At 46.4% G+C, this 25,583-nt stretch overlaps 1 protein-coding gene across 1 annotated transcript; it reads right to left on the bottom strand.

The window, feature by feature from the left end:
- Nucleotides 1-935: 935 nt before the first annotated feature.
- LOC143838864 (IgGFc-binding protein-like) lies at nucleotides 936-12,534 on the bottom strand. Its single transcript, XM_077340776.1, has 3 exons — nucleotides 12,483-12,534; nucleotides 1,011-2,051; nucleotides 936-940 (listed from the first exon to the last, which is right to left on the bottom strand). The coding sequence occupies exons 1-3, from the start codon at nucleotides 12,532-12,534 to the stop codon at nucleotides 936-938; spliced, it is 1,098 nt and encodes a 365-aa protein (XP_077196891.1).
- Between the last annotated feature and the right edge of the window lie 13,049 nt (nucleotides 12,535-25,583).

Below are 25,583 nucleotides of genomic sequence, written 5' to 3' on the forward strand. Positions count from 1 at the left end.
GGGCTGACCCTGCTTAGCTTCTGAGATTTGATGAGATCAAGCTATTCTAGGCTATCCAGGTCATGTCATGCTGCTTCTCTCTATTCATGGCAACCCTCCAAAAAATCAACTTCCAATAGATACTCAGCCCTTGATGTGTCTCCAGAAAAAGAGACTTCAAAAGCTGAGGGTCAGCCAGTAGGAAAGTCTTTTGTGTAATCCCGACTCGGCACAAAGCTTGGAAACTACAAAAGGGCTGTCTGCATCAATCTGCAAGGTCATGGAGGGATAACCAGAGAGGTGGTCTAGTGCAGAGGTAGTCAACCTGTGGTCCTCCAGATGTTCATGGACTATAATTCCCATGAGCCCCTGCCAGCAAATGCTGGTAGGGGCTCATGGCAATTGACTACCCCTGGGCCCAGGTCCTGCCAGTGTCCAAAGTCATCCTTTTCATGTTGCTTTGAGCCCAAGAAAGACGACCAAACCGCTGGAATATATGGCAACTATTACAAACTCATCTGAAGTACATGGAAGGGAGGGCAGAATCTAAAGTTTGACCTAGAGTGGGACACCGTTGATGTAGTTGATTGTTATATTTTGGATCCACTTTTATCCTGCTCCCAAAACAGCTAATAGGAATCAAATTCTCCACTCTAGTTTTAATCCTCAGAACTTCCCTGTGACATAGGTTATGCTGAGAGAGAGAGAGTAATTGATCCACATTCCCAGGACAGAGTGAGGATCAGAACATAGGTCTCCCAGATCATTGTCCAACCCTCCACGTTTTAACCGCGGTTATACCAATTGCAACAGATTCAGCTCCATGGTCCCCAATCATTACTCACCGCCTTGGCAGAGGGCAACTGCCCCATAGCCATTCCTGTCGGCTATGCCAAAACTCAGCAGGCCAAAGGGGGTGTCAGGATGGCCCATGGTATATTGGCTTGCTTGATTCCCTAGGCTGTATTCGCCCCACACATATTCCGATCCCAGGATTTGTTTCCAAGAAATGGCACCCAACGGGCGCCCACCCATGGTGATCCCAGCAGCAGCCATCTTCTTGGCAATGATGAGGCCATAATTCTCAAAGCCCTCCTGGCTCCTGATGGAGTAGGAGGTGCAATAACTGGATACATCTGGAATACTGAGGAAGAATGGGTCAAAAGCTATCCCGTTATGGGAACCACCGGTACAGAAGAAGAAAACTTGTATGCCAGAACTGGATGTGAGATAGAAGGGACCGGTCCGGATGACTTCCAGCTGAAAAACTGACCCAGGCTGGAGGAGCTGGTTCTTGTGGGCTCCTCCAGAGAAGTAGGTAATGAGGGTGGCCTGGGAAGCAACAATATAGGCAATGTCATACTTCGTCTGGAAGGAGAGTGGGGGGATGAAGAAGGCCCGACCCCAGCTCGTCACAGGCAGTAGCTGTTCCACCACATGGTTGCATTTGGTGTTCTTGCGCGCACAGCTGTGGCCGCTCAGCACCGCCACTGGTTGTGGCGACCTGATGCGTGTTCCAGAGAGATCTTGGCGGCTTTGGAACTGGACGGCTTCATAGGGTAAAAGGGAGACACGCAGTTGTGCCCCTGCTTTGTAGACGCGCTCCTGGAATCTCACACTTCCCTTGAGAGTGATGTCCACTTCAACAGGATCACGCCATGCGATGATGGAGAATTCCTTATACAGTTTGTCTCCACTTCCAACAGGGGTGAGGACGTAGTATTCTGTGCCAAGACTGCTTACAGGATAGACCACATTGGTGTCAGCAGAGTTCTCCTTGGAGCTGAGGGCCAACACCGAAACATCTTGATCAGCTCGCACCAAGATGGTGTTGCAGGATTTAGCTGTGCCGGACATCTCGACGTAAGCTGGGATCTTGACGACTTGCGTCTGACCCTGAGTGAGGACAAAGTTGTTCTGGAATTGGGATTTGTAGAGTGAGACAGTGACTCTGGTGAGGGATGCATAGCCAGAGATGAAGAGCTGGAACTCAGCCCCAGGTACGCTCATCAAGTAGTTTTGCATGAAGGCTGTGATGAACTCCCGGCCTACAGGGACTACAGCGTGGAGGCCTAGAAGGAATGGGAGAAAGGAAAAATTAATACTATGGGAGAGGTGTTTGCCAGCAAAGTACAATTGAATTAATGGCAACCCTGTAGAGTTTTCAAAGTGAAAGATTCAAAGGCATTTTGCTGTTGGGACTCTGGACTTCTTTGGTAGTCTCCCATTCAAATGCTGACCAGGGCCAATTCTGTTTAGTTTTCGAGATCTGGTGACATCATCCTGGCTAGGGGAGGTGTCCTGCTGAGAGACATAAATATCATTTTTGTGAGGCTGTTCATGAAGAAGGGGGCTTCCTAGAAGAAAAACTGAATCTAACTCCCAATGTCCCCCCAGTAGCATTGCAGATGTTGGCGGCCAGCCCCAGCCCCAGACATGCTGCCCATGGCCCAATGGCCCAGGAGCCTTGCCATGAGAAGGAGGGAGTGGCCGCATCCAGAGCAGTCCAGCCCCAGCCTTATCATGACATCCCCAGCAGCCCCAAGAGCCCTGCCTGGAGGAAAAAGATACAGTGGAGGTCCATTCAGAAGAAGAAGAAGAGTTGGTTCTTTTATGCCGCTTTTCTCTACCCAAAGGAGTCTCAAAGCGGCTTACAGTCGCCTTCCCTTTCCTCTCCCCACAACAGACACCCTGTGAGGTGGGTGAGGCTGAGAGAGTCCTGATATCACTGCTCAGTCAGAACAGCTTTATCAGTGCCATGGCGAGCCCAGCTGGCTGCATGTGGGGGAGTGCAGAATTGAACCCAGCATGCCAGATTAGAAGTTTGCACCCCTAACCATTACACCAAACTGGTACAGTGGAGTGTACAGCGGTACAGATACAGTGGAGATCAATTCAGCATCAGCAGAAGGAGTCCCACTGTTGTCCCCCAGTTGTTCCAGGACCCCAGCTGGGGAAAGAAGAAGGCAGTGTCAGGGTTCTGGGCAGGATTGCCAGTCCCTAGGTGCAGTCCGGAGATCTCCTGGTATTGCAACTCCAGACACTTCTGGCCTCAACCAGAGCCAGGGCTCTTTTATTCTTTGCCCCTATCTGGTGGAATGAGCTCTCAGAAGAACTGCAGGCCCTATGGGAGCATCCTCAGTTCCATTGGGGCCTGGAGTTCTTCTGCCACGCAATTTGTTGGGGCTAAGGAATGCACGTATCATTAGGGAATTCGCCCTCCCCCAAGATTTCACCTCCTGTACAAGACAAGGGAAAACAAAATGGACAAGTCTTAATGGTGACTAACTCTAGCTGCAGCTATGATTGTTGTGTTTTATTGTTTTTAATTGAGATTTTATCATCTTAAGTTTATTCATTGATCTGCGCAGTTGTAATCCGCACTGAGCCAGTGTGCTGGGAAAGGTGGTCATATAAATCTAATTATAAAGCAGTTCCTCTGGATAAAATATGGTTGTACTTACCTGCAACTGATGGTCATTGAGTGTCCTCTGTCCAGGCAGTCATGGGACTGCTTCAGAGCAGGCCTGACACAAAGGGGTTTTCTAAAAGCTTATATACAGCTGAGTGCTCCTCTACCCCCTTGGCACAGAGGAGCTTCAAGATCCATCCATTCCCAAATGATCACATGATGAGGGATGGAGCACTCTTCAGTCCTCTGTCCACCATGGAGATTGGGAAGACGTTGCATTGCCCACAGTGGGGAAGTAGGGAGGGATGTGTGTCTGCACTGAAGACACTCCATCAGTTACAGGTAAGTGCAGCCATGTTTTCATCACTTACCACAGAGATGGGCTGATAAATGAAACAGAGGTTGTAACATTGATTTTCCAGCAGCTGCCTCTCTCCTGGAATCAACATCAGTGGAATAGTGTTTGATGAACATTGACAGAGAGGACCAAGTCACTGCTCTGCAAATCTCTCTGATGTTGAGATTGTGTTGAAAGGCTGCTGGAGAAGCTTGGGGACTCGCTGAATGTGTTTTTAGAGGAAATGGCATTTCAAACCTGCTCTACTGTATGACATTTTTATTGCGGTCATTACCCACCTAGACAAGGTTTGTGAAAATACTGCTTTCCCTTTGTTTGGGTCTTAAGGCAAACAAAGAGGTGGTTATCCTTATTGAATGCTAATGATTCAAGTAAAATAGCAATGCTCTCCTCACATCTAACCTGGGCATTGCCTGTTCTGCTGGGGATTGAGGTTCTGGGAGGAATGCTGGTAGGATTTATGCCTTGAAAGAGGAGAAACTGGAAAACCATCTTAGGAGTAATGTGGGTCTCAAGAGTATTTTATCCTTACGGAGTCTAATAAATGGGGAGTCAAACCTGAATGTTCTAGTCACATTCATCCTGTATGTTATTGTTACTGCAATTACGAAGACCATCTAATAACAGTGAAAGGTCACAGGAAGCCATAGATTCAAAGGAGACAAACTCCTCTGAAGAACTGAGTATAAATTCATTAGACTTTTTAGGAATCTTGGAGATAGTGTATTTGAAAATGAAAGTTTTGAATCCACTCCAATGTGGAAGGCTGATATTGCTATTATGGTTACCTTGGCTGACTCTGCACTTACTTTGTTTTTTCCATTGTGGATCCTGCTGAATTCAGATCGATTTGATCTTGGGTCTTCTTCTAAGCCCATTCCCCCATTGAAACAGAAAAGTGTTCTGCACTCGATTAGGGAAGCTCAGAGCGGGGAGGGGAGTCAAGCACAACAGGAGTCTCTTTGCTTGAATGAGGTAGGGGGTGGGGGAGAGGATTGGAAACAGCAGGGGAAGGGGAAATAAATCCAAGAGGCAAATCTCTGCTGAGAGAAGTTAGGGCTTCTGGAGCGCAGTCACTTTAAGACAAGCCTTGCAACCGGGAATCAGGAAATCTTTGAACTGACACCCTGGCCTATCAGGGAAGACTGCTGTAGCTGTTGTGGAGGCCAGGAAGCCGAGCAGTTTCTGAACATGAACAGATTTTTGGAATCTTGTGTGAGAAAATCTGGACACCCATGTTTGTATCGGTCCTAGCTCTGCCCATGGGGTGATATGCTCTGCACGAGACAGAATCCAGCCTCACTCTACATCCTGGGTTGTAGAGTGGATTTAGGAAAGTTTATGATAACTCCAAACTATTCTAAGGTGTCTCCTGTCAACACCATATGTGACCTGAGCTGTGACTTCGATTCCTCACTGAGCAATCAGTCATCCAAGTAAGGGTTGAGCAAACAGCCCTTCAAGAGGAAGTAAGCTACAATCAGTGCCAACCTGATCCTTAGGAATTTTCTGCAATTCTTAAGAATAGTAATGTGAAAGTACTTTAAAATTAACTATGCGGAAAGCTAAAGCCCCTGATGTGTAAACTTTTCTCCCTAGGATGTCTAATTTACGACCCTCACCAAGGGGTGCGGAATGCATTCCTGCTCTCTGGATGGGCGAACTTCTGCCATTTGAGAGTTAGCTGGGGAATGCTGAAGTAGGAATTTGCATTCCTCCTCTCTAATCTTATATAGGTTTTCAACTTTCCTATCAGAAGCTTGTTTGAAAGTCAGTTTAGTTCATACATTTTTTGTAATTTCTAGCCTTTCACTATTGGCAGGGCTATAGGTCTGGGATCCGATGAGTACAGCATATTCATAACAAGGTCTACAATCCTACCTTGCTCAGCTACAGAAAGCTCTAAGACCTGCAAAGCATTAACTCTCCCCCCTCCCGAGACCACTTGCATATATTGCAACATTCTCTCCCCTTGTTTCAATAGAACTCTCAAACCAAAATACAATAATAATAATATTAATGCACAGAACATGAAGTACATTATACAACATAGAAAAAGAAGAGTTGGTTCTTATATGCTGCTTTTTCTCTACCTGAAGGAGTCCCAAAGCAGCCTACATTTGCCTTCCCTTTCCTCTTCCCAGAACAGACACCCTGTGAGGAAAGTGAGGATGAGAGAGCCCTGATATTACTGAAGAAGAAGAAGAAGAGTTGGTTCTTATATGTCACTTTTCTCTACTCAAAAGAGTCTCAAAGTGGCTTACATTTGCCTTCCCTTTCATCTCCCCACAACAGACACCCTGTGGGGAAGGGTAAGGCTGAGAGAGATATTACTGATCAGTCAGAACAGCTTTATCAGTGCTGTGACAAACCCAAGGTCACTCAGCTGGTTGCATGTGGGGGAGCATGGAATCAAACCCAGCTCACCAGATTAGAAGTCTGCACTGCTGACCACTACACCAAACTGGCTCTCCTTCAGATGACTGGGAACATATCTCTGACGGGTAGAATGATGTTTTCAATACATCTGCAGCAGTGGCAAACTCATGCTGCACCACAGAAGTCACTGTTTCGTTCTGCATCTCAGTGTTAGTGACTGAGCTCCCAGATATAGGTATAGTTGGACTTTCTAAGTCTGAAATAGATCCTGGACAATTTTCGCTCATGGCTTGCTCCTCTGATATAACACTAGGTACTAATGAAGACAAGACAACGCTTCTTCTCAAAGGATCCACATGTCTCCCCCCCCCCCCCCCCCGCATCCTTCCATCTTGTAAGGTGACAGATTAAGACACAGGGCCTGTCACTGTTCTCACAGTAGCAGGCATCCACAAAGGACCAAAACCAAAGTTTTCAACATGGACTGCATCTCTAACAAAATAAAAAAAGTTATTTCACTTGTTTGTCATGTTACCATTGCTGTTTTTTATCATGCATATGACCTGTCAGCTAAGGGTGTAACAAATTAAACCTGGACTTCAATTTCCTGCCCATTAACATTTCAGCTGGAGATATATACCGGTGGCAAAATTCTATAACTGAATGTGGCAAAATTCTATAACGGAACAAATAACAAGCAAGCCTTATATTGAAACTTTCACCCAGAATCCAAGAGATACCTTCTTTAAAGGATCGCATTGCACGTTCTGGTAGGCCATTCGATGCTGGGTGATATGGGGCAGAGGTAACATGCTGAATGCTATTTTGTTCCATAAACAGTTTGAATTGCTGGCTCGTAAAGGAACTTGAATTATCTGTCACAACATGCTGAATGACATTATGTTCCATATACTGTTCGGATTGCCGGCTCGTAAAGCATTTCAAGGCAGCCAATGCATACTGAAACGCATTCTTAATTTCTCAATGGCAGCTTCACTGTTGGGTGCATAAGGAAACTCTTCCCTGCAAAAGGGAGCTGGCATTTGGTTGAGGTCAACCCGAACCATCGCTTCCAATTGGCCCCCAAGCTCCTTCCCCTCCTATTACGACTGCCACTAATCCGCCTAACCCACTGGGTCCCAGTAAGAGTTGAACTGAGGCTCCTTTGCAGTTCTATCATATTATTATTGCCGCTATCATGTTGGGATTATTATTGTTGTCATTATTGCTGTTGTCATATGTGTTACCCCACTACCCAGTTTGGTGTAGTGGTTAGGAGTGCGGACTTCTAATCTGGCATGCCAGGTTCGATTCTGCACTCCCCCACATGCAACCAGCTGTGTGACCTTGGGCTCTCCACAGCACTGATAAAGCTGTTCTGACCGAGCAGTAATATGAGGGCTCTCTCAGCCTCACCCACCTCACAGGGTGTCTGTTGTGGGGAGAGGAAAGGGAAGACAACTGTAAGCCACTTTGAGACTCCTTTGGGTAGGGAAAAGCGGCATATAAGAACCAACTCTTCTTCTTCTTCTTCTTCTTCTTCTTCTTCTTCTTCTTCTTCTTCTTCTTCTTCTTCTTCTTCTTCTTCTTCTTCTTCTTCTTCTTCTTCTTCTTCTTCTTCTTCTTGGTCCCTGTAAACCGCCCTTAGCCTTCAGGGGAGGGTGGTATATAAATATAAATAAATAAAAATAAAAATAAATGTAGACATGGGATAAATCTCCCCCCATTTCACATGAGCATCTGCCAATACAAGAACATCTTACCCAGGAAAGGATTTGCATAGTCTACATGTAATCCCCTCCAGGGTTGATGTGGTCTCTTCCAGGGATAAAGGGGAGACATTGCAGGTATTTTTCAGCTTTCTTGGCTGACACCACAAGTCTGTACAAGGTGCTGGATTTCCTGATCCATCCCTGACCACCACATTTAGCTTCTAGCTAAGCCTTTCATCATAGCGATCCCAAGCTGGGCCTCACGTAGCTTTTGTAAAATGGTCAAACATCCCTGTTTTGGAATCACCTTGTGTATTGTCCAGTGAAGGCATCCTATACCTCTTATACCCAAATGGAGAAACCATTCAAAAGACCTGATCTGCTCATTTGTATTGAGTGATAAGGATGCCGGTGTCACTTTTATTATGGCTGAATTTCTGTCTTCAGTTTTTACATTCAAACCGACTGATGTATTTTGACAGTTTCTGCTTAGCTTGCTCCTAACCTGCTTTATGCCAATAAAGGTCTTGTGTAGGGTTGGGCGCTTCAGTGTCCGAAGCAGCCGGTCTCTCCCAGCGCAGTGAACACCACGCCGAGGATGGGAGGGCAGGGTAGGCACGGGTGTCAGCGCGCCAGCGGGTGCCTGCGTGTGTCTGCCCACCCGTGCCCTGATGCCCGCGCCTCCCCTCCCCCCCTGCGCGGTGCTCGCTGCGCCGGGAGAGACCGGCCGCTTCGGGCGCCGAAGCGCCCAACCCTAGTCTTGTGTGTGTAAATCAGCACATGTGTAACCTACAATGCACATCCACTGGAGATGCTCAGTTCCCATCTACGTTAGTAAAATGCTGCAAGCTCTTTGTCTTCCAAAAAATATGGCCATCCTCTTGATATAAATTCCCTGAGTTTGGCCAACACGGAGTCTGTATCACTGCATGACTTTATTTGTCTGGCTGTCACTGGTGGGGTGGCAAGGCAGTCTATTAATAAGATATGGCCATCATCGTGTTCTGCTGTAGGCATTGCAGGTAATGGCAGGGATCTCAAGGCATCTGTATGGCCCAATTATTTTCCAGCTACATGAACAATAAAATACTCATAGGCTCTCAAAGTGACAGCCCATCTGGGGATCCTTGGTGAAGCCATCTGCGGTACCTCTTTCATTTCCCAGTTGGCCCCCCTCCCCGCAACCTCGCAGGAGCTCCCTCTAACCCACATAGGGTTCCGCAACAAAACAGAGTCCAGCAGTTCAGGGCAAAGAGCCCAGGAAGATGACAGAGCACCAATCAGCTGGACCGAAAACGGGACAGCGTCACAGCAAAAATATATGCTGAATCTTCATGCAGACAGAGTTCAGTCTACCACCCTGTGGCTGCTAAGTGTTTGTTTTGCTGCTGTGGCTTCAGAAGGTTTTTAAACTTTATGTTTGTGGACGATCATTGATTGGTTATAATGTTTTTGTTTTTAGGTTGGCCAGACTGCTCGGGTTATCAGCTATGGGTTGAGAGAGACCTGGAGATTTTGGAGGTGGACACTGAGGAAGGTGGGGAGGAGAGGGACTTCAGTGGGGCATAAAGCCATAGACTCCACCTTCCGAAGCAGCCATTTTCTCCAGGTGAACTGATCACCTGGAGATCAGCTGACCACAGGCCATGTCTAGCCTCTACTTGGAAACTCAGAAGAAAAAAGGAAATCACGAGGCACAGTAATATAGTATATAATATAATATAGTCTTCTCTATGTTTATAGGTGAAAAGGTTATAACATAAAGTCTAAATGGTCAAACATATGATCAAACATAAAGAGTCAACCAAAACGGGAACCTAGGTTAAGTGACCAGCTTTCTGTTTTATCTTCGTCAGTGGTTGCTCTTCCAATATACTGTCACAGTAGTAGTCATAGTATTACATTGGCAAAATGCTCATAATCGTCTGGGGATTTCATAAAGTGGAAGCTGGCAACTCTACTTACTGTCAAAACCTTGTTGCCACATGCCTTTGCCATTTTTTCCTTATTGTACCCAGCTTTCACCTGACCTTTACATTTGCTTAGAGACCTTTTAAGCTCTTGTTATTCATGGTTGTAGGTGAGAAAGTAGCTAGTTTAGGGTTTCTGGGTTTCTGGGATTCTGGCCTTTGGGCCTTTGGATGTTATGAGGACATACTACCTTTCTGCCCAACCTTGGGAAGTGGAGGTGCCGGCAGGGGCCACATCTTGCTTTTAGTGCCCTAGGGGCGGAGGCATCTGGACAGTTTTGCATCCCAAGCAGGTGATTAGAGCGAGCAGTGGGGACAAAGATGGAGAAAGGGGTGATGGTTCCCAGAGGAGTCAGTCTTAGTAAGGACCTAGAGATGCTTACATTGTTTTTATTCAATAAAGAGATTTTCTTCAACAAAGCCTGCTTATTCGGAGCAATCAGGTGGACTCTCAAACTTACTGCTCCAGCCGCTCTCTTGCCTCCATGCCCTGAATCCTATATCTGCTCTTCACTCCAGCAGAAGCAAAAATGGGTGTTTGGAAGCCACCTTGTATGAAACCATCACATTGCTTCTGTAGCCTAAGCATGTCTACTCAGAGATAAGTCCCATTTTGTAGAACAGAGCTTACTGCCAGGAAGAGATTTTAGAAGTCTTGCATGTTCCTTGGCACCCAGAACAATGGGTGGGACTTGGTCACATGGGGAGTGTAGCTGACCCAGAGAGCCTTCCTATGCCACACCCCACCCCACCCCATTGCCCAATGTCCTACCACCTTCTCTGTGGATGCCGTGCTGTAGCCAGCCAACTCAGGCTGTGAGTCCCCTGCTCCTGCTTTGGGGGTCAAAGCATCTGGATGGGTGCAACACACTCAGAGGCAGGCATGAGGAGTGCAGGTGATGGGTATCGGGGGGGGGGGAGTATTTCCATCCTCTGCCACAGGGATGGGTATGAGTGGTACAGATGAGGGGGGACCTAGTTCTGCTGTTAGGCCGGCATGTGGCAGGCCCCTGCCAGCAATGGACAAGGCATGGGTTGCTCCCTCCCATGCCCTTCTATGTGGTGCCTAGGGCATGTAACCTGGCTGCCACCCCCTCTGTTAAGACTGTTGCCTTGTCTGCACCTCATGCCCAGGATCTCTGCTAGGGATGAGACTCAAGAGATTTATTTTCTAGAGACCCCAGGGAGGGAGCTCGGCCTTAAAGAATGAACATTCTAATGATAAGGCAAACTCAAAAGGGAAAGACAGGGACAGTGATTTACTTGGGATGGGAATGACCAAATGAGGAAGGTCCCTTGTAAATAAGTCCCTTGTAAATTAGAGTTCTAATGTTGGATATGTTACAGTGAGATGCTCAGCATTCCTGGACACTGGAGGTGCTACATCTCTCTAAATATGCATAGGTGTTATCTCCTGGAATGGGATCTCTTTTCTTTTGGTCTTAACCTGGGAGCTGCCCTCTGACGCCTCATCTCTCCCTTTGTCCTCTTGCTTGCTTCACATGGCCTTCCTTGGAGACACGTGCCTCTGCAGCTCTCTCCCATAGGTACAATTCCCTTGTACTCCCACACATGTGATGCCAGATAGAGAAAGTACTCTACAGATTAATCTTCCTTCTTTTCTTTCAGTTGCCAAAAGAATGTGAACCGGATCTGCTCGAATCAATGTAAATTTACCTCTTTTTTTTTTCTTTTCTTTTTGCAACCTCCTTCTATGGAGGTTTATTTACTGCACTCAATATCATGTTTCCATGACTGGGCAAACGACACTACGTTAACCAACTATTCCAACGGGATACATTAGAACTCTATGCCCTGGATGTTGCTTTATATGATGGACCATTCCATGATGTGGGAATGAAATGCCAGACCAGCGGAGACACTGGGATATGATCTCAACCGAGGGTTCCCAATTCCAGACTGGAAAATTCCTGGAGATTTGGGGGATGGAGCCAGGGGAGGGCAGGTTTGAAGAGGGGAGGAACCTTACCTGGATATATTGCCCTAGAATCCATCATCCAAAGTCCCCATGGCTGCAAAACCAGACCACCTGGAGGCTGGCAACCCTATCTCAAACCCTAGCATTTTGAGAAATGCAGTTAGCAGGCATGTGGGCACCCACCTCCTATCAGGATCACAGTCCCATTTTCTCTAGAGAAATCAGTATCTGACACCCAGGGGTCAGTTGCTTTGGAGGGTGGACTCTATGGCTTTATGCTCAACCTCCCCTGACTACAGGCTCCCCTCCTAAATCTACAGGATTCCCAACCCATAGTTGGCATCCCTACCCACCATGACTGGCATAACACGGTCCTGACCAATAGCAGCCCATGGTAAATGATAGCGTATCAGACAGAGCCCACTGATGCCTGGTATTTTATTTATTTAATGCATTTACACCCCACTTTATCCCAAACGGGGATTTAAGTAGCTCAAAGCACTGGTCTGGCCTATACTTTGTCCTACTCCCATGAGGTACAGTAGGCTGAGAGGTGTGATTGGCTCAGGGTCACCCAGCAAACCATTTTATTACAGACCTCGTGATCGACAAAATCTCCGTTGCCCGTATCACAATTGACTGCTGGCTACAAATATGCTTTGCAGGTGGCCAATTGGATTTCCCCTCCGTTTTGCATTGGTAGACAATAGAACACATGTTGATTCTTACTCACCCCCTAAGAAGGCCATCCCTATGCTTATCAGCAGCAGCATCCTTGCCCCCATGGCTGCAAAACAAGACAAGAACATTGGTTATGTACGCACACACGACACTGCCTTCTACTGAGTCACACCACTGGTCCATCACAACCAGCATTGTCTACTTAGATTGGTAGATCTCTCCAGAGGTCTTTTGCGTCACCTGCTACCTGATCCTTAGTTGGAGGTGCTGGGGATTGAACCTGAGTCTTTCTGCATGCAAAGCAGAGGCTCTTCCCTTAAGCCACAGCCCCTCCCCAGTAACTGACTGATTACTGATTCTATTTTCATGCCTGGTTCTGGGGATTCGCTCTGGGCATGTGCAAATAGGCACAGAACGGCCGAACTTGGCTGAGCACTGGAGATGGTCCCTGCATGGTGTTCATTTCCAAGTAAAGTGTTTGGTCTTTGATGTACACATCAGAAAGTAGGTAGGCATGCCCCATTAAAGTCCTCTTGACCTGATTGGCTCAGCCTAGCCTGATCGTGTCAAATCTTGGAACCTAAGCTAGGCTGGCTGGGTTAGTGCTCGGATGGGAGACCACAGGTCTGGTTGCCAGCTCTGGTTGGAGCAATACCTCAAGATTTTGGGAGTGGCGCCTGAGGAGGGCAAGGTTTGGGGGTAGGGAGGGACTTCAATGGGGTTATTGCCATAGAGTCCACCTTCCAGAGTGGCCATTTTCTCCAGGGGAATGGATCTCTGCTGCCTAGAGTTGTAATTGCAGGATGTCTCCAGACAGTGGGGGAATGCAGGGTTTCTATGCAGGGGCAGGCAATGGCAAACTGCCTCTTAACATCTCTTGCCTTGAAAACCCCATGAGGGGTCACCATAGGTCAGCTGCAATTTGATGATACTTTGGACCACCATCATAATCAAAGAGACCCCTTTGGGACACTGAGATAAAGCTCTGCTTTTCAGCAAGCAGCATACAAAGGACCCTCTATAGCAGGGGTAGTCAAACTGCGGCCCTCCAGATGCCCATGGACTACAGTTCCCATGAGCCCCTGCCAGCATTCGCTGGCAGGGGCTCATGGGAACTGTAGTCCATGGACATCTGGAGGGCCGCAGTTTGACTACCCCTGATCTTTAGCCTCTTAGCACTGTTGTCATCCACAAATCCTATTGAATGTTGACTTATGGGAGGTTTTGTATATTTTATTTTATGTATTTTATCTGCATTGTAAACCATCACAAGCTCCATATAGAGAAAAAAAGTGGGTAATTAATGTTTATTTATTGTATCTATATACCGCCGTCCCCAAAGGTTCAGGGCAGTTTAAATGAAACAAGATACGATACAGGTAACTCCATTTGTAGTAATAACAAGGTGATAACAACAATAACATTAACATAATGACAGTAACATAAAAAAATGGCAGAAACCGCCAAGAGCATGAGGTCAACTCATCCCCAGGCCCAGTGTGTTGGGCGGATTTGTAGCGGTCGTCGTAGGAGGGAGATTTGGGGGCCAATGGGAAGCGGTGATTTAGGTAGACCTCAACCAAATGCCTGGCAGAGGAGCTCCCTTTTGCAGGCCCTGGGAAACTGTAAAAATTTCCCATAACCACAACCACCTTCCTTACTCTCTCTTCCCATTGCTGCCAGACAATTGCCGCAAAATGCTGCCTGTTTGGAACAGAGCCAGTGGGGTGTAGAGGTTAAGAGTGCTGGGTCGGTATCCAGAAGACACAGGTTCAAATCCTCACTGCCACAGAAGCTCTCTGGGAGACCCTGGACCTCGCCTACCTCATAGGGCTGTTGCAAGGATAAAATGAAGGAGAGGAGAACTATGTAAGCTGCTTTGAATCCCCCTTGGGGAGAAAGGCAGGGCACAAGTGAGTTAAGTAAAATAGGGGACCCTGAAGAATGACATGTGGAGGTTTACAGCAGAAAGGGGGGTTTGTCTGTGCTTTAGGCTGATCCTGCACTGCAAGGGGTTGGGTGAGATGGCCTGTATGGCCCCTTCCAACTCTAGGATTCTGTCTGCCACACTGATGTGCGGCATTAAATGTCATTCCTTCACCGGATAAAGCAAACACTTAAAGCCACCCATTCCATCACACCCTAGGGACAGAGGCAGCAAACAAAAAAAAGAGCACACACTTACCTGCTGGGAGCACCTGGCTATCTCAACACCCCGCTGGCAGAGTTTATATAGCAGGCCGTCCCCAACCTGCTAAGTGGCACCATACAGGTGTATTGAAAGACTGAGTCATCGCCCGCCGTAGGAGGGACACCAAGCGTAGATCTGGGTCAATGCAAATTCAACTCTCCTTCCCAAGGAAGTGTTTGGAACCTCTCGAGGATGGATTAGCAAATGACACGTTCGTTTACGCATCAGGCTCCAGGGCAAGCCGAGGGAGAAAGGCTCCCTCTCCCACCCCGGTTATTTTGAAAGTTTTTTTCCCAATAGGATTCTAGTTCTCCTCTTGAGGCCTTCTGCGGCATAAAAGCAGATCCCGCTGTGTTCCATGGGGAACATGAGTTCCATGGGGCTTACTCCAAGGCTGGTAGAAGGAACTCCATGGGGCTTACTCCAAGGCTGGTAGAAGTAACTCCATGGGGCTTACTCCAAGGCTGGTGGAAAGAACTCCATGGGGCTTACTCCAAGGCTGGTAGAAGGAACTCCATGGGGCTTACTCCAAGGCTGGTGGAAAGAACTCCATGGGGCTTACTCCAAGTCCTGGTAGAAGGAACTCCATGGGGCTTACTCCAAGGCTGGTAGAAGGAACTCCATGGGGCTTACTCCAAGTCCTGGTAGAAGGAACTCCATGGGGCTTACTCCAAGGCTGGTGGAAGTAACTCCATGGGGCTTACTCCAAGGCTGGTAGAAGTAACTCCATGGGGCTTACTCCAAGTCCTGGTAGAAGGAACTCCATGAAAGCACAGAGAGCAAAGAGACATTGGTAATGGAGATGGTGGGTATAAAGAAGATGAATAGGGCAAACTGAGCTGTGGAGAAACAGTTCCTCTGCAGGGAAACCGGTCCAAGAAGGAACTGGATATCCTGTATTCTTAGAATTGATCACGGCAAACACGAGAGGCCTAGTTAAGGTTGGCAGCTCTGGGTTGGGAAATAGCTGGAGGCTACGGGAGTGGGAGGGGTTAGGGGCAAGGAGGGTCCTCTGTGTTGTATAATGCTATGGAGTCCCCCCTCCAAAGCAGCCATTTTCTCCAGTGGAACTGATCTCTTTAGTCTGGAGAAGAGCCAAGAGGGTTAGGAGCGATGGCTTCTAATCTGGTGAGCCAGGTCTGATTCCCCGCTCTCCCACATACAGCCCTTATTTGTTTGTTTGTTTGTTTATTTATTTCCCGCTGCTCCCCGAGGGCCCGCAGCAGGCTACAATACTTTAAAACCCCGATAAAACCCATAGACAATAAAACAACCCCTACATAAAAACCAGCAAGATGTCAAAAAGACCCGGTGGAAAATCTCATCCCAATTTAATCAACCCCTAATACCATCTTAAGGGGGGAGGGGAAAAGAGAAAGGAAGGGAAAAGGGCACTGATGGAATTCGCTACCACCACTTCTGGGGGGGGGGGATGCTGATCTGGCCGCCCGGCCTCACCCATAGACCTGGTGGAAGAGCTCCGTTCTGCAGGCCATGCAGAAAGCCAATAGATCCAGCTAGAGCAGGGGTAGTCAAACTGCGGCCCTCCAGATGTCCATGGACTACAATTCCCAGGAGCCCCTGCCAGCATTCGCTGGCAGGGGCTCCTGGGAATTGTAGTCCATGGACATCTGGAAGGCCGCAGTTTGACTACCCCTGAGCTAGAGGCCAGGCATGCTTCTCTGGGGCCAGGAATGACCAAAAGGTTTGCACCCGCAGAGCGTAAGGCCCTGCAGGGGGCATAGGGCGACAGGCGGTCCCTCAGATATATGGGGCCCAGACCACATATGGCCTTAAAGGTCAAAACCAAAACCTTGAACTGGATCCAGGACAGAACTGGAAACCAGTGCAGCTGCCTCAGCACTGGCTGGACATGGGCCCTCCAAGGTGTTCCAGTGTGGACCCTAGCAGCTGCATTTTGGACCAGCTGTAATTTCCGTATCAGGCCCAGAGTTACAGAAATCCATTCTGGAGGTGACTGTCGCATGGATCACTGTGCCCAGATGTTCAGGGGCGCTAGTAGCCGAGCCTGGCAAAGATGGTAAAATGCCTGGCCAGCTACCTCTGGGTGACTTCGGGCTTGTCACAGCCCTGATAGAGCTGTTCTAACTGAGCACTAATATCAGGGCTCTCTCAGCCCCACCTACCTCACGGGGTGCCACATGAACAATCATGAAGCCTTTTTAGTTCTGATAGGCCTGTTCCCACAGGAATAAGTAATTAAAGAGAGCCAGCTTGGTGCAGTGGTTAGGAATGTTGACTTCTAATCTGGCAAGCCAGATTTGATTCCCCACTGCTCTTCCATATGCAGCCAACTGGGTGACCTTGGGCTCGTCACAGCCCTGTTAGAGCTGTTCTAACGGAGCAGGGATGTCAGGGCTCTCTCAGCCTCACCTACCTCACAGGGTGTCGGTTATGGGGAGAACAGCTGCTCACGGTCAGAGCGATTCCTCAGCAGAACAGGCTTCCACGGAGGTGGTGAGTTCTCCATCTTTGGAAGCTTTAAAGCAGAGCCTAGATAGTCATCTGACAGAAATGCTGATTTTATTAACTTAGGCAGATTGTGAGTGGTTGGGCAGGAAGGGATGTGCCAGAGTTTGTCTCTCATGGCACTTCCTTGGGAATTGCTAATTGCCATTATGGGATGGTAAGTGAATTTCCTCCAGGCCAGGCTGGAGTCTGAAGATATATGGTGGAGGGATCACTTGGGCATGAAATTGGGTGGGTGTTTAGGTAGTTATGAGTGTCCTGCATTGTGCAGGGGTTGGAGTAGATGGCCCTGGAGATGTCTTCCAACTCAGTGGTTCTATGATTCTAGAGGAAAGGGAAGGTGATTGTAAGCCGCTTTGAGACTCCTGGTAGAGAAAAGCGATATATAAAAAACAACTCTTCTTTTGCATCTTCTTTTTCTATAATTTTAGGAGGCTAGGCCAAGAGATGCTGGTCCCCAGGTTCCTAGTCTCCAGAAGTTTCCCAAGCTGGATCTGGTAACCCTACGGTCATCCCATGGCAGTGGCCAGGGTGTGTGTGAGGGGGGACACCTGGCAACCCTAGGGAGGGGAGATGAACCTCTTCCTAAGCCTTCATCATTTCTTCCCTTACCCCCTTTCTCCAGTCTCCGTGTCCTTCTCCTGCTGCCCAACAATACCACACCTCTTGATCTAACATTTATCAGAACCAGGCCCAAGAGTTTGCTGAGCTCTCATGTCAATATTTGTGTCCTTGTTTCGCAAGGGATGGTATGGGAAAGGATCCTATTAGTCATGGTTCCTTGATCCACTATTGACTGAACCCATGTACAATCAGAGGATTAAGCAGCCTGATACCACCTCCCCAGGCCTCCTTGCATTCAGCTAGGGGTGCCAGTTTCCAGCTGAGGCCTGGAGATCTCCTGGAATTACAACTGATCTCTAGATGTCAGAGAGCAATTACTCTGGAAGAAATGGTTACTTTGGAGGGTGGGATCTTTGGAGGAAGAAGAAGAAGAAGAAGAAGAAGAAGAAGAAGAAGAAGAAGAAGAGTTGGTTCTTAAATGCTGCTTTTCCCTACAAGGAGTCTCAAAGCAGCTTACAATTACCTTCCCTTTCCTCTCCCCACAACAGACACTCTGTGAGGTAGGTGAGAGAAACTGCTGAGATCCCTTTCCTCCCTAAATCCCACCCTCCCAAAACTATTCCAAATCTCCAGGAATATTCCAACTCAGAGCAGGCAGCCCTACACAGGAAATAGCATTGCATGATCCAGAATTCCTGGCGATTTGGGAGATGGAGCAGAGTATAATATCTATGATTCTCTATAGCTTGAAGATCACTCAGAATTCCATGGAATCTCCAGCCATCACATGGAGGTTGGCAACCCTAAGACCTCATTTGGGATGTGGACAACTGGCTGCTGGTTCATGGGTAGCCCACTTTTAACATAGTTTGTTAAGAAGATGACCAGACACCACAGAGTAAATGGTAAACTGCACTCCGGTTCTAGAGGCCTACCTAAAGGCTCTCGATGGCTGAGATTCTTGCAAAGGATGCTGGGCTGTGATTCAGGGTTGATGGGAAGATGAAACGGAGAAGTGGATGCTGCTTTGAGTCCCTACTTGGGCGGAAGGCAGGTTATAAATTAAAAGGACTGAACCATCAATTCCTCCAATAATCCTCACCATATCCAAGGAAATCCCAAGGCCATATAGTAATAAGATTCCAGTAGGATAAGTTCCAAATTTCACAATGTTTGTTTATTTCTTATATTCATAAATCATTGTAACAGTCAAGTATGGCAATCAAAACAGGGTCCCAGGTATTGTATTCACCCACTTTCGTGAACCTTCTTCAGTGATTGCTCCTGAATATGTGCTCAGTATAGAGATTTTGTAATTTTTCCGTTTTGAATAAAGGATATTAACAAGGCATCAGCTCTAGTTTATTCTATGTTATTCTATAACATGTTATAGAACATGTTATAGATATCATTTCTTTATGCCAATAAAGGTATTGTATGTGTATGTGTAGATATCATTTATTTAAAACTGAAAAATCACATACTTGTATCTCCATACCGAGCACATATTCAGGAGCAATCACTGAAGAAGGTTCACGAAAGTGGATGAATACAATATGTTTTGATTGCCATACTTGACTGTTAAAATGATTTATGAATATAAGAAATAAACATTGTTAATTTTGGAACTTATCCTACTGGAATCTTCTTAATCTATGGCCTTGGGATTTCCTTGGATTTGGTATAAATGAAAATAAACATACATTTGATTTTGCTCTAGGAAAGATTATCTTCTTCAAGAGAGTGCATCACTTAGAAAAGGGGCTGAAGTGTCTGCGAGTTCGGTAAACACAGACCACTCAGTTCTTCAAAAACAAAAAGCTCTTTTATTCAATTGGACACCAACCCCAAACGCCAAACAAACAAAACACACACAGCACAAACTTATATACACTTTGGATTTCCCATCAAAGACCCTGATTGGTCCTGAGCAAAAAAAGAGAGAACCTGTCCCAGGTTATCAAAATCACTTAACAATAATTTTTATACAATCTCCATTTTAATGATAAATGAAACAACCAGAACGGACTCTAGATTTTGTTCCGTTTTCAAAGTAGACTTTTCATCGGTGGTTGTTTCCCATATGCAGAAAGTCACAGAAAAATTACAATCAGTGTGAATTCCATCATGGTACATAAATTAACAACGCCAATTTGCAAAAGAAGCATACCTCCTATGATTTAACAGGAGTCCCCAATCTTTTTCAACCTGTGGGCATCCTTGGACTTTTGGGATGGGGTGTGTGTGGGCACAACCACAAAATAGCTGCCATGGGAGCAGTACACATACACACATACACACATACACACAGGAAGCTCGAATGTAAGGAGCGAAAAGCGTGCTTTTTAAAAAATAAGAGAGAAAATAAAAGCAACATCGTTTTGGCCGTCAGATTTGCAATGGCCAATCAAAAGCTCTGCTAGGCAGGAGCCCCACCCACTTTCTAAAATCATATTGTGGGGACCCGGGGAGGCATTGGCAAGCACCAAGGAACCCATGGCCAACACATTAGGAACCTCTGACTCACACCCCATAAGAGAGAGTCACTCCATAGTACAAGATTTATGAAGACCCTCTACCTTGTTAAAGTTCAGACACTTTGGTGGCACCATGAGGATTCAAGTTTCAAGATTAATAAGACTGAGGACCCCCAGCAAGGCTCCCACTGACAACTTACGTGACACCTGCAAGTTTTCAGAAAATGGGTGCAGGCAATCGGGTTTTTACTACTACAGCTTCTGATTGGCCATTGAATATCGGACCTGGAGGCTGGTATCCCTAGTTGCCAGCCTCTAGGTAGGGATGGGCGTTCTCCCAGAATTATCTCCCAGTGATATCCTTTCTAGAAGCAAATGTTTCTGATCTTACATCTGTTGTCTTTTAATTATAGGCAAATGAAATTAAATCAGATCAGAATGATGACTACATGATTAGTTTTGACTTTGGTAGAGAAAATATGTACCAATATCCTTTATTTTACACCACTGACAAGGACTTAGAAGAAAGTTTGAAGTCCTTATTTTTGTGTGCTTTTTGTGAGTAATGTAATGTAGTTATTCTACTCTTTAATGTAATTAATCCTTAATAAAAATTATATTTGATCTCCCAGATAGCTAGACTACTGAGATCTGTTTCTCTGGAGTAAATGACAGCTTCCCAGGGCAGGGTCCGCCAAGGTCCCTCCCTTATCAACTCTTTATGCTCCCAGGCTCCATCCCTAAACCTTACAGTATTCTCTAAACCTCAGTTGACAATCCTACCATTCTTATACATATTTTCATATATACCCCACTTTTCTTCCCAATGAGGGGACCCAGAGTGGCTGACATCATTCTCAGCCAGCTTGGTGAAGTGGTTAGGTGTGTGGACTTCTAATCTGGTGAGACGGGTTTGATTCCCCACTCCTGAATATGCAACCAACTGTGTGACCTTGGGCTTGCCACAGCACTGATAAAGCTGTTCTGACCGAGCAGTAATATCAGGGCTCTCTCAGCCTCATCCACCTCACAGGAGTCTGTTGTGGGGAGAGGAAAGGGAAGGTGACTGTAAACCAATTTGAGACTCCTTTGGGTAGAGAAAAGCGGAATATAAGAACCAGTTCTCTTCTTCAGTAATATCAGGGCTCCCTCAGCCCCACCTCCCTCACAGGGTGTCTGTTCTGGGGAGAGGAAAGGGAAGGCAAATGTAAGCCGCTTTGAGACAGCACTGATAAAGCTGTTCTGACCGAGCAGTAATATCAGGGCTTTCTCAGCCTCACCTCCCTCACAGGGTGTCTGTTGTGGGGAGAGGAAAGGGAAGGCGATTGTAAGCCGCTTTGAGACTCCTTCAGGTAGAGAAAAGCGGCATATAAGAAACAACTCTTCTTCTAACTTTTATGCATGTGAAAACAGACATCTTTAGCACCATGATAAAAAAGTCCTAGTAAATTTAGATTCAAATACTGCACAAAACAAAGTGGAAAAGGCACATTCACCACTATGAGGGGGAGAACAATGCATAATCAAAAATACTACGGTGGGTTTTCTGTGATGAAAATGGTACCAAATGCAGAATTTTTAAAAAGTATTTTTTCCAAGACTATGTTATGTTTCCTGTTGTGCAGAAACCCCCTAGATATGGCAACCCTAACCCCATGGGGGAACTGGCAACCTACTAGCAACCCTAGGGGCAGTTTTTAAAAAAAAATCTGGACCTCCCTTGTCTGACATTCTAATGACTGTATCAGAATATCTCTATGACAATATTGAGCCAGGGAGCATCAAAAAGGATTCAGGTTTTTCAGGACCAGGTAAGAATATAATTGTGGAGCTAGACATTGTTTCTAGGCCAATATAAGCCTGGAAGCGTGACAGTAAGTTGTATATACTTTGGAGCAACTCAAATCACCAGGGAATTGCCATTATGCCTTGAGTTTCCTCCTTACACTGCAATAGCGAAATCTGTCCCCAGGCTCACACACTGATGAGCTTTGGCTATTATTACTGGAGAGGAGGATGAACAGTTATTTCTCTGTTTACTTTCTTCTCACATGCTAATAACCCTTATCTTAAATACAGGCACTTAAAACAATGGCAAATCTGCAATCAACATTAACAACCGATTTCCTATTTCTTCCTGATTCATATACCTATATACAGCTCTGTTTCAAACGATACTATCTCCCCCACATTGTATAAGCCTTTATTGAAACAACTGTGCAGTAGCAATCAGCATATTTCCAGGCCCAATTCGAGTAACTGCTTGTCACTTTAATAGCCCTAAACGTAGAGTTGTCGACTCCAGGTTAAGAAATTCCTGGAAATTTTGGAGTAGGTAGGGAGTGACCTCAGCAAGGTACAGTGTAGGGATGCCTACCTCCAGGTGGAAACTGGGGATTCTCCAGAATTACAGCTCATCTCCAGACTATAGAGATCAGTTTTCCTGAAGAAAAGTGATATTTTGGAGTGTGAACCCTATGGCACCATATTCCAAAGAAGTCCCTATCCTCCCCAGGCTGCATCTCCCCAAGCCTTCAGGAGTTTCCCAACCTGGATTTGACCACCCTATCCCCATCTCCACTGGTGGTCAGGAGGGGGGGGGATGAGCTAGCAGCTCTAGTACAATACCATGGAGTCCACCTTCCAAGGCAGCCATTTATTCCAGGGGCAATGATCTCTATCTTCTGGAGCTCAGTTATAATTCCAGGAGATCTCCAAGTGCTTCCTGAAGGTCAACAGCATTACCCAATTGCTATAGGTCTACCGTATCTAGGATTTACAATTTTTGGGAGGCATAACTCTGGCAAGGGGCAGGATCCACCCATTTTTTGCCATGAATATATTTTGGATCTGTATACCACATAAGCAAGTCACTGTTTCTCTTAGCCCATGCAGTGATTGGATATTTATTTATATAATTTATACCTTCACCTTTCTGCCAGCTTGGTGCAGTGGTGAAGAGCAGTAGCTTAAAATCTGGAGAACCAGGTTTGACCCCCCCCCCTCCTCCACTTGCAGCCAGCTGGGTGACCTTGGACCAGTCACAGTTCTCTCAGAGCTCTCTCAGCCACACCTACCTCTCAGGGTGTCTGTTGTCAGGAATAGAAGGGAAGGCAATTGTGAATGGCTTTGAGACTTCTTTGGGTGGTAAAAGGTAGTGAAGAATAAACAACTTTTCTTCTTCTTCTCCCATAGATGGGGTTTTCAGCCCAGGGTTGAGAAATACCTGAGGATTTCAGGGGTGGAGCCTGGGGAGGGCAGGGTTTGGGGAGAGAAGAGACCTCAGCAGGGAATAATGCTGCAGAGGCCATCCTCCAAAGCAGCCATTTCTCCAAGGGAACTGTTCTTAGTCATCTGGAGACCAATGGTGATGGTGTCACCTGGAGGTAGGCAACTCAACTAATGGATAGGGTTGCCAGCCTCCAAGAGTTCAAAAGAACAAACAAGACACACAGTAACAGCAATGTACATGCTGGAAGTATACAAAATACTATGTACAAGTGGAGACTCATACATATATCATGTATGTCTGTATGTATGACTGAGATTTATAACAACAACAACAACAAAGCCTTTAATAGTGTAACAGAAGAAAAGAATAAACAGAAATAAAATACAGTACAAACATGGTGTGAAGCAGGTTTGCCAAACAGAATACAATCAAGTTTTGTTACAGCAGTTGTAGCGTTCATCCGTTCCAATTTGGCAACTAAAATCTGGACTAAGATAAGTACAATCGCAGGCATCTTAGCAGGGTCCTTCAGGGGTATCCCCATGCAGTGTTTCCTGTCTAGAAGGATAATGTTAGCCTTGCTGGAAGATAACTATCAAAGACCGTTTACGCACTGGGAACTTCACTGCCCCAGCTCCCATGCAGGAGCACAAATTGGGGGCAGATGAGGTGCACCAGGCCAAATGCTCCCCCATGTTAGTAAAGGAAGAGGTGGGGCAACCTGCCACGACTAAAACTCCAGCCTGCAGCCCAGCATGAAACCTCCAGTGCATAAACGGTCAAAGTGAGGACAGTCTAAGAATAAATGATCCAGTGTATCTGGAATAGGGCACCGATGCAGGCACATCTTTTGGGAAACAGGAAACATTAAATCTGCCTTTCATTAAATTAGAAGGAAAGATGTTCATTCTGGCTAGCAAAAAAGTTCTTCTTGAAAGTGAATTGCCTAATGCGGAAAGATAGGGATGTATTTCTGTATAGTCTGTTGTTATTCCCCAGTGCTTTGGCGAACACAAACTAACTGCCTCAGATTTCAAAAACTGAATTTCCAGATCCTCCGATCTACGGATAATCTGCAGCAATATTGATTTCTCGTCATCTCCTGGGATTACATCTGTTCTGCAGGCTACAGACATCAATTCACCTGGAGAAAATGGCCACCTTGGAAGGTTATGACATCATGCCCCATACTCTGGTCTCCTCAGGCTCCACCCCCAAATTCTCCAAGTATTTTCCAACTGGGAGCTGTCGACCCTCCCAATGGAACTACAGAGCAGCTTACATTGTTCTCCCCTCTTCAGTGTTATCTCCACAACAACCATGTTCATTAAGTTAGGCTGAGAGTGTGTGACTGGCCCAAGATCATTATAGAAGTTGCTGTATCTGGTCGGAAGGCTGGATTCAAACCTGGCTCTTCGTAGTTTGGCATTCTAACCACTATGTCACTCTGCCTCTCTTTAGCCTAGCCTACATCACAGTGGATGAAAACAAAATGGAAGAGGCTGCAAGTCATTTTAGGCCCCTATTGGGGAGAAAAGCAGGGTATACCTATTGGCATAAATGAAGAGTTATGCCATTCGGGACTCCTCCCTTCTAATTGAGCCTCCTCATTCAAAAGGAAGTGTTTACTCAGAGGAGAATGAACAAAGACAGGGATCAGTCCCAGGACATCAATCTTAGCTCAGTCTCAATCGTTTACTAGCAGGTTGGAGAGTACCTATTCTTCTCTCTCTGTGGCTCATGGCCAAAGCTATCGCTGGGGAATGTACATAGCTAGTAATCACTGTGTAAGTTTACATAACCAGAGGACAGAATCAAACAGAGAACTCCTCTCTGTTGGCTGGAAGTGTTAAACAAATAAAACACTCATCTGCCTGAGCATAGAGATGATTTCCCACTGGAGCCCCAAGTTCCATCTCAGGGACACCAACCACTTATCAACTCTTCTTCTGGCATGTCCTCCCTTAATTATGTCAACCAGACATGTTTTGGGAGATACTCATTGAAATGGAATTCCCAGGTCTGCAATGGTCTGATTCAGATTAGGATCACAGAGCACAAGGAAGAGGGTAAACCATAGGGTTATCAGCTCCAGGACCGTTTATGCACTGGGAACTTCACTGCCCCAGCTCCCGTGCAGGAGCACAAATCAGGGGCAGATGAAGTGCACTGGGCCAAATGCTCCCCCATGTGGGTGCA

This window comes from Paroedura picta, chromosome 5 (assembly GCF_049243985.1).
Source record: "Paroedura picta isolate Pp20150507F chromosome 5, Ppicta_v3.0, whole genome shotgun sequence".
NCBI lineage: Eukaryota > Metazoa > Chordata > Lepidosauria > Squamata > Gekkonidae > Paroedura > Paroedura picta.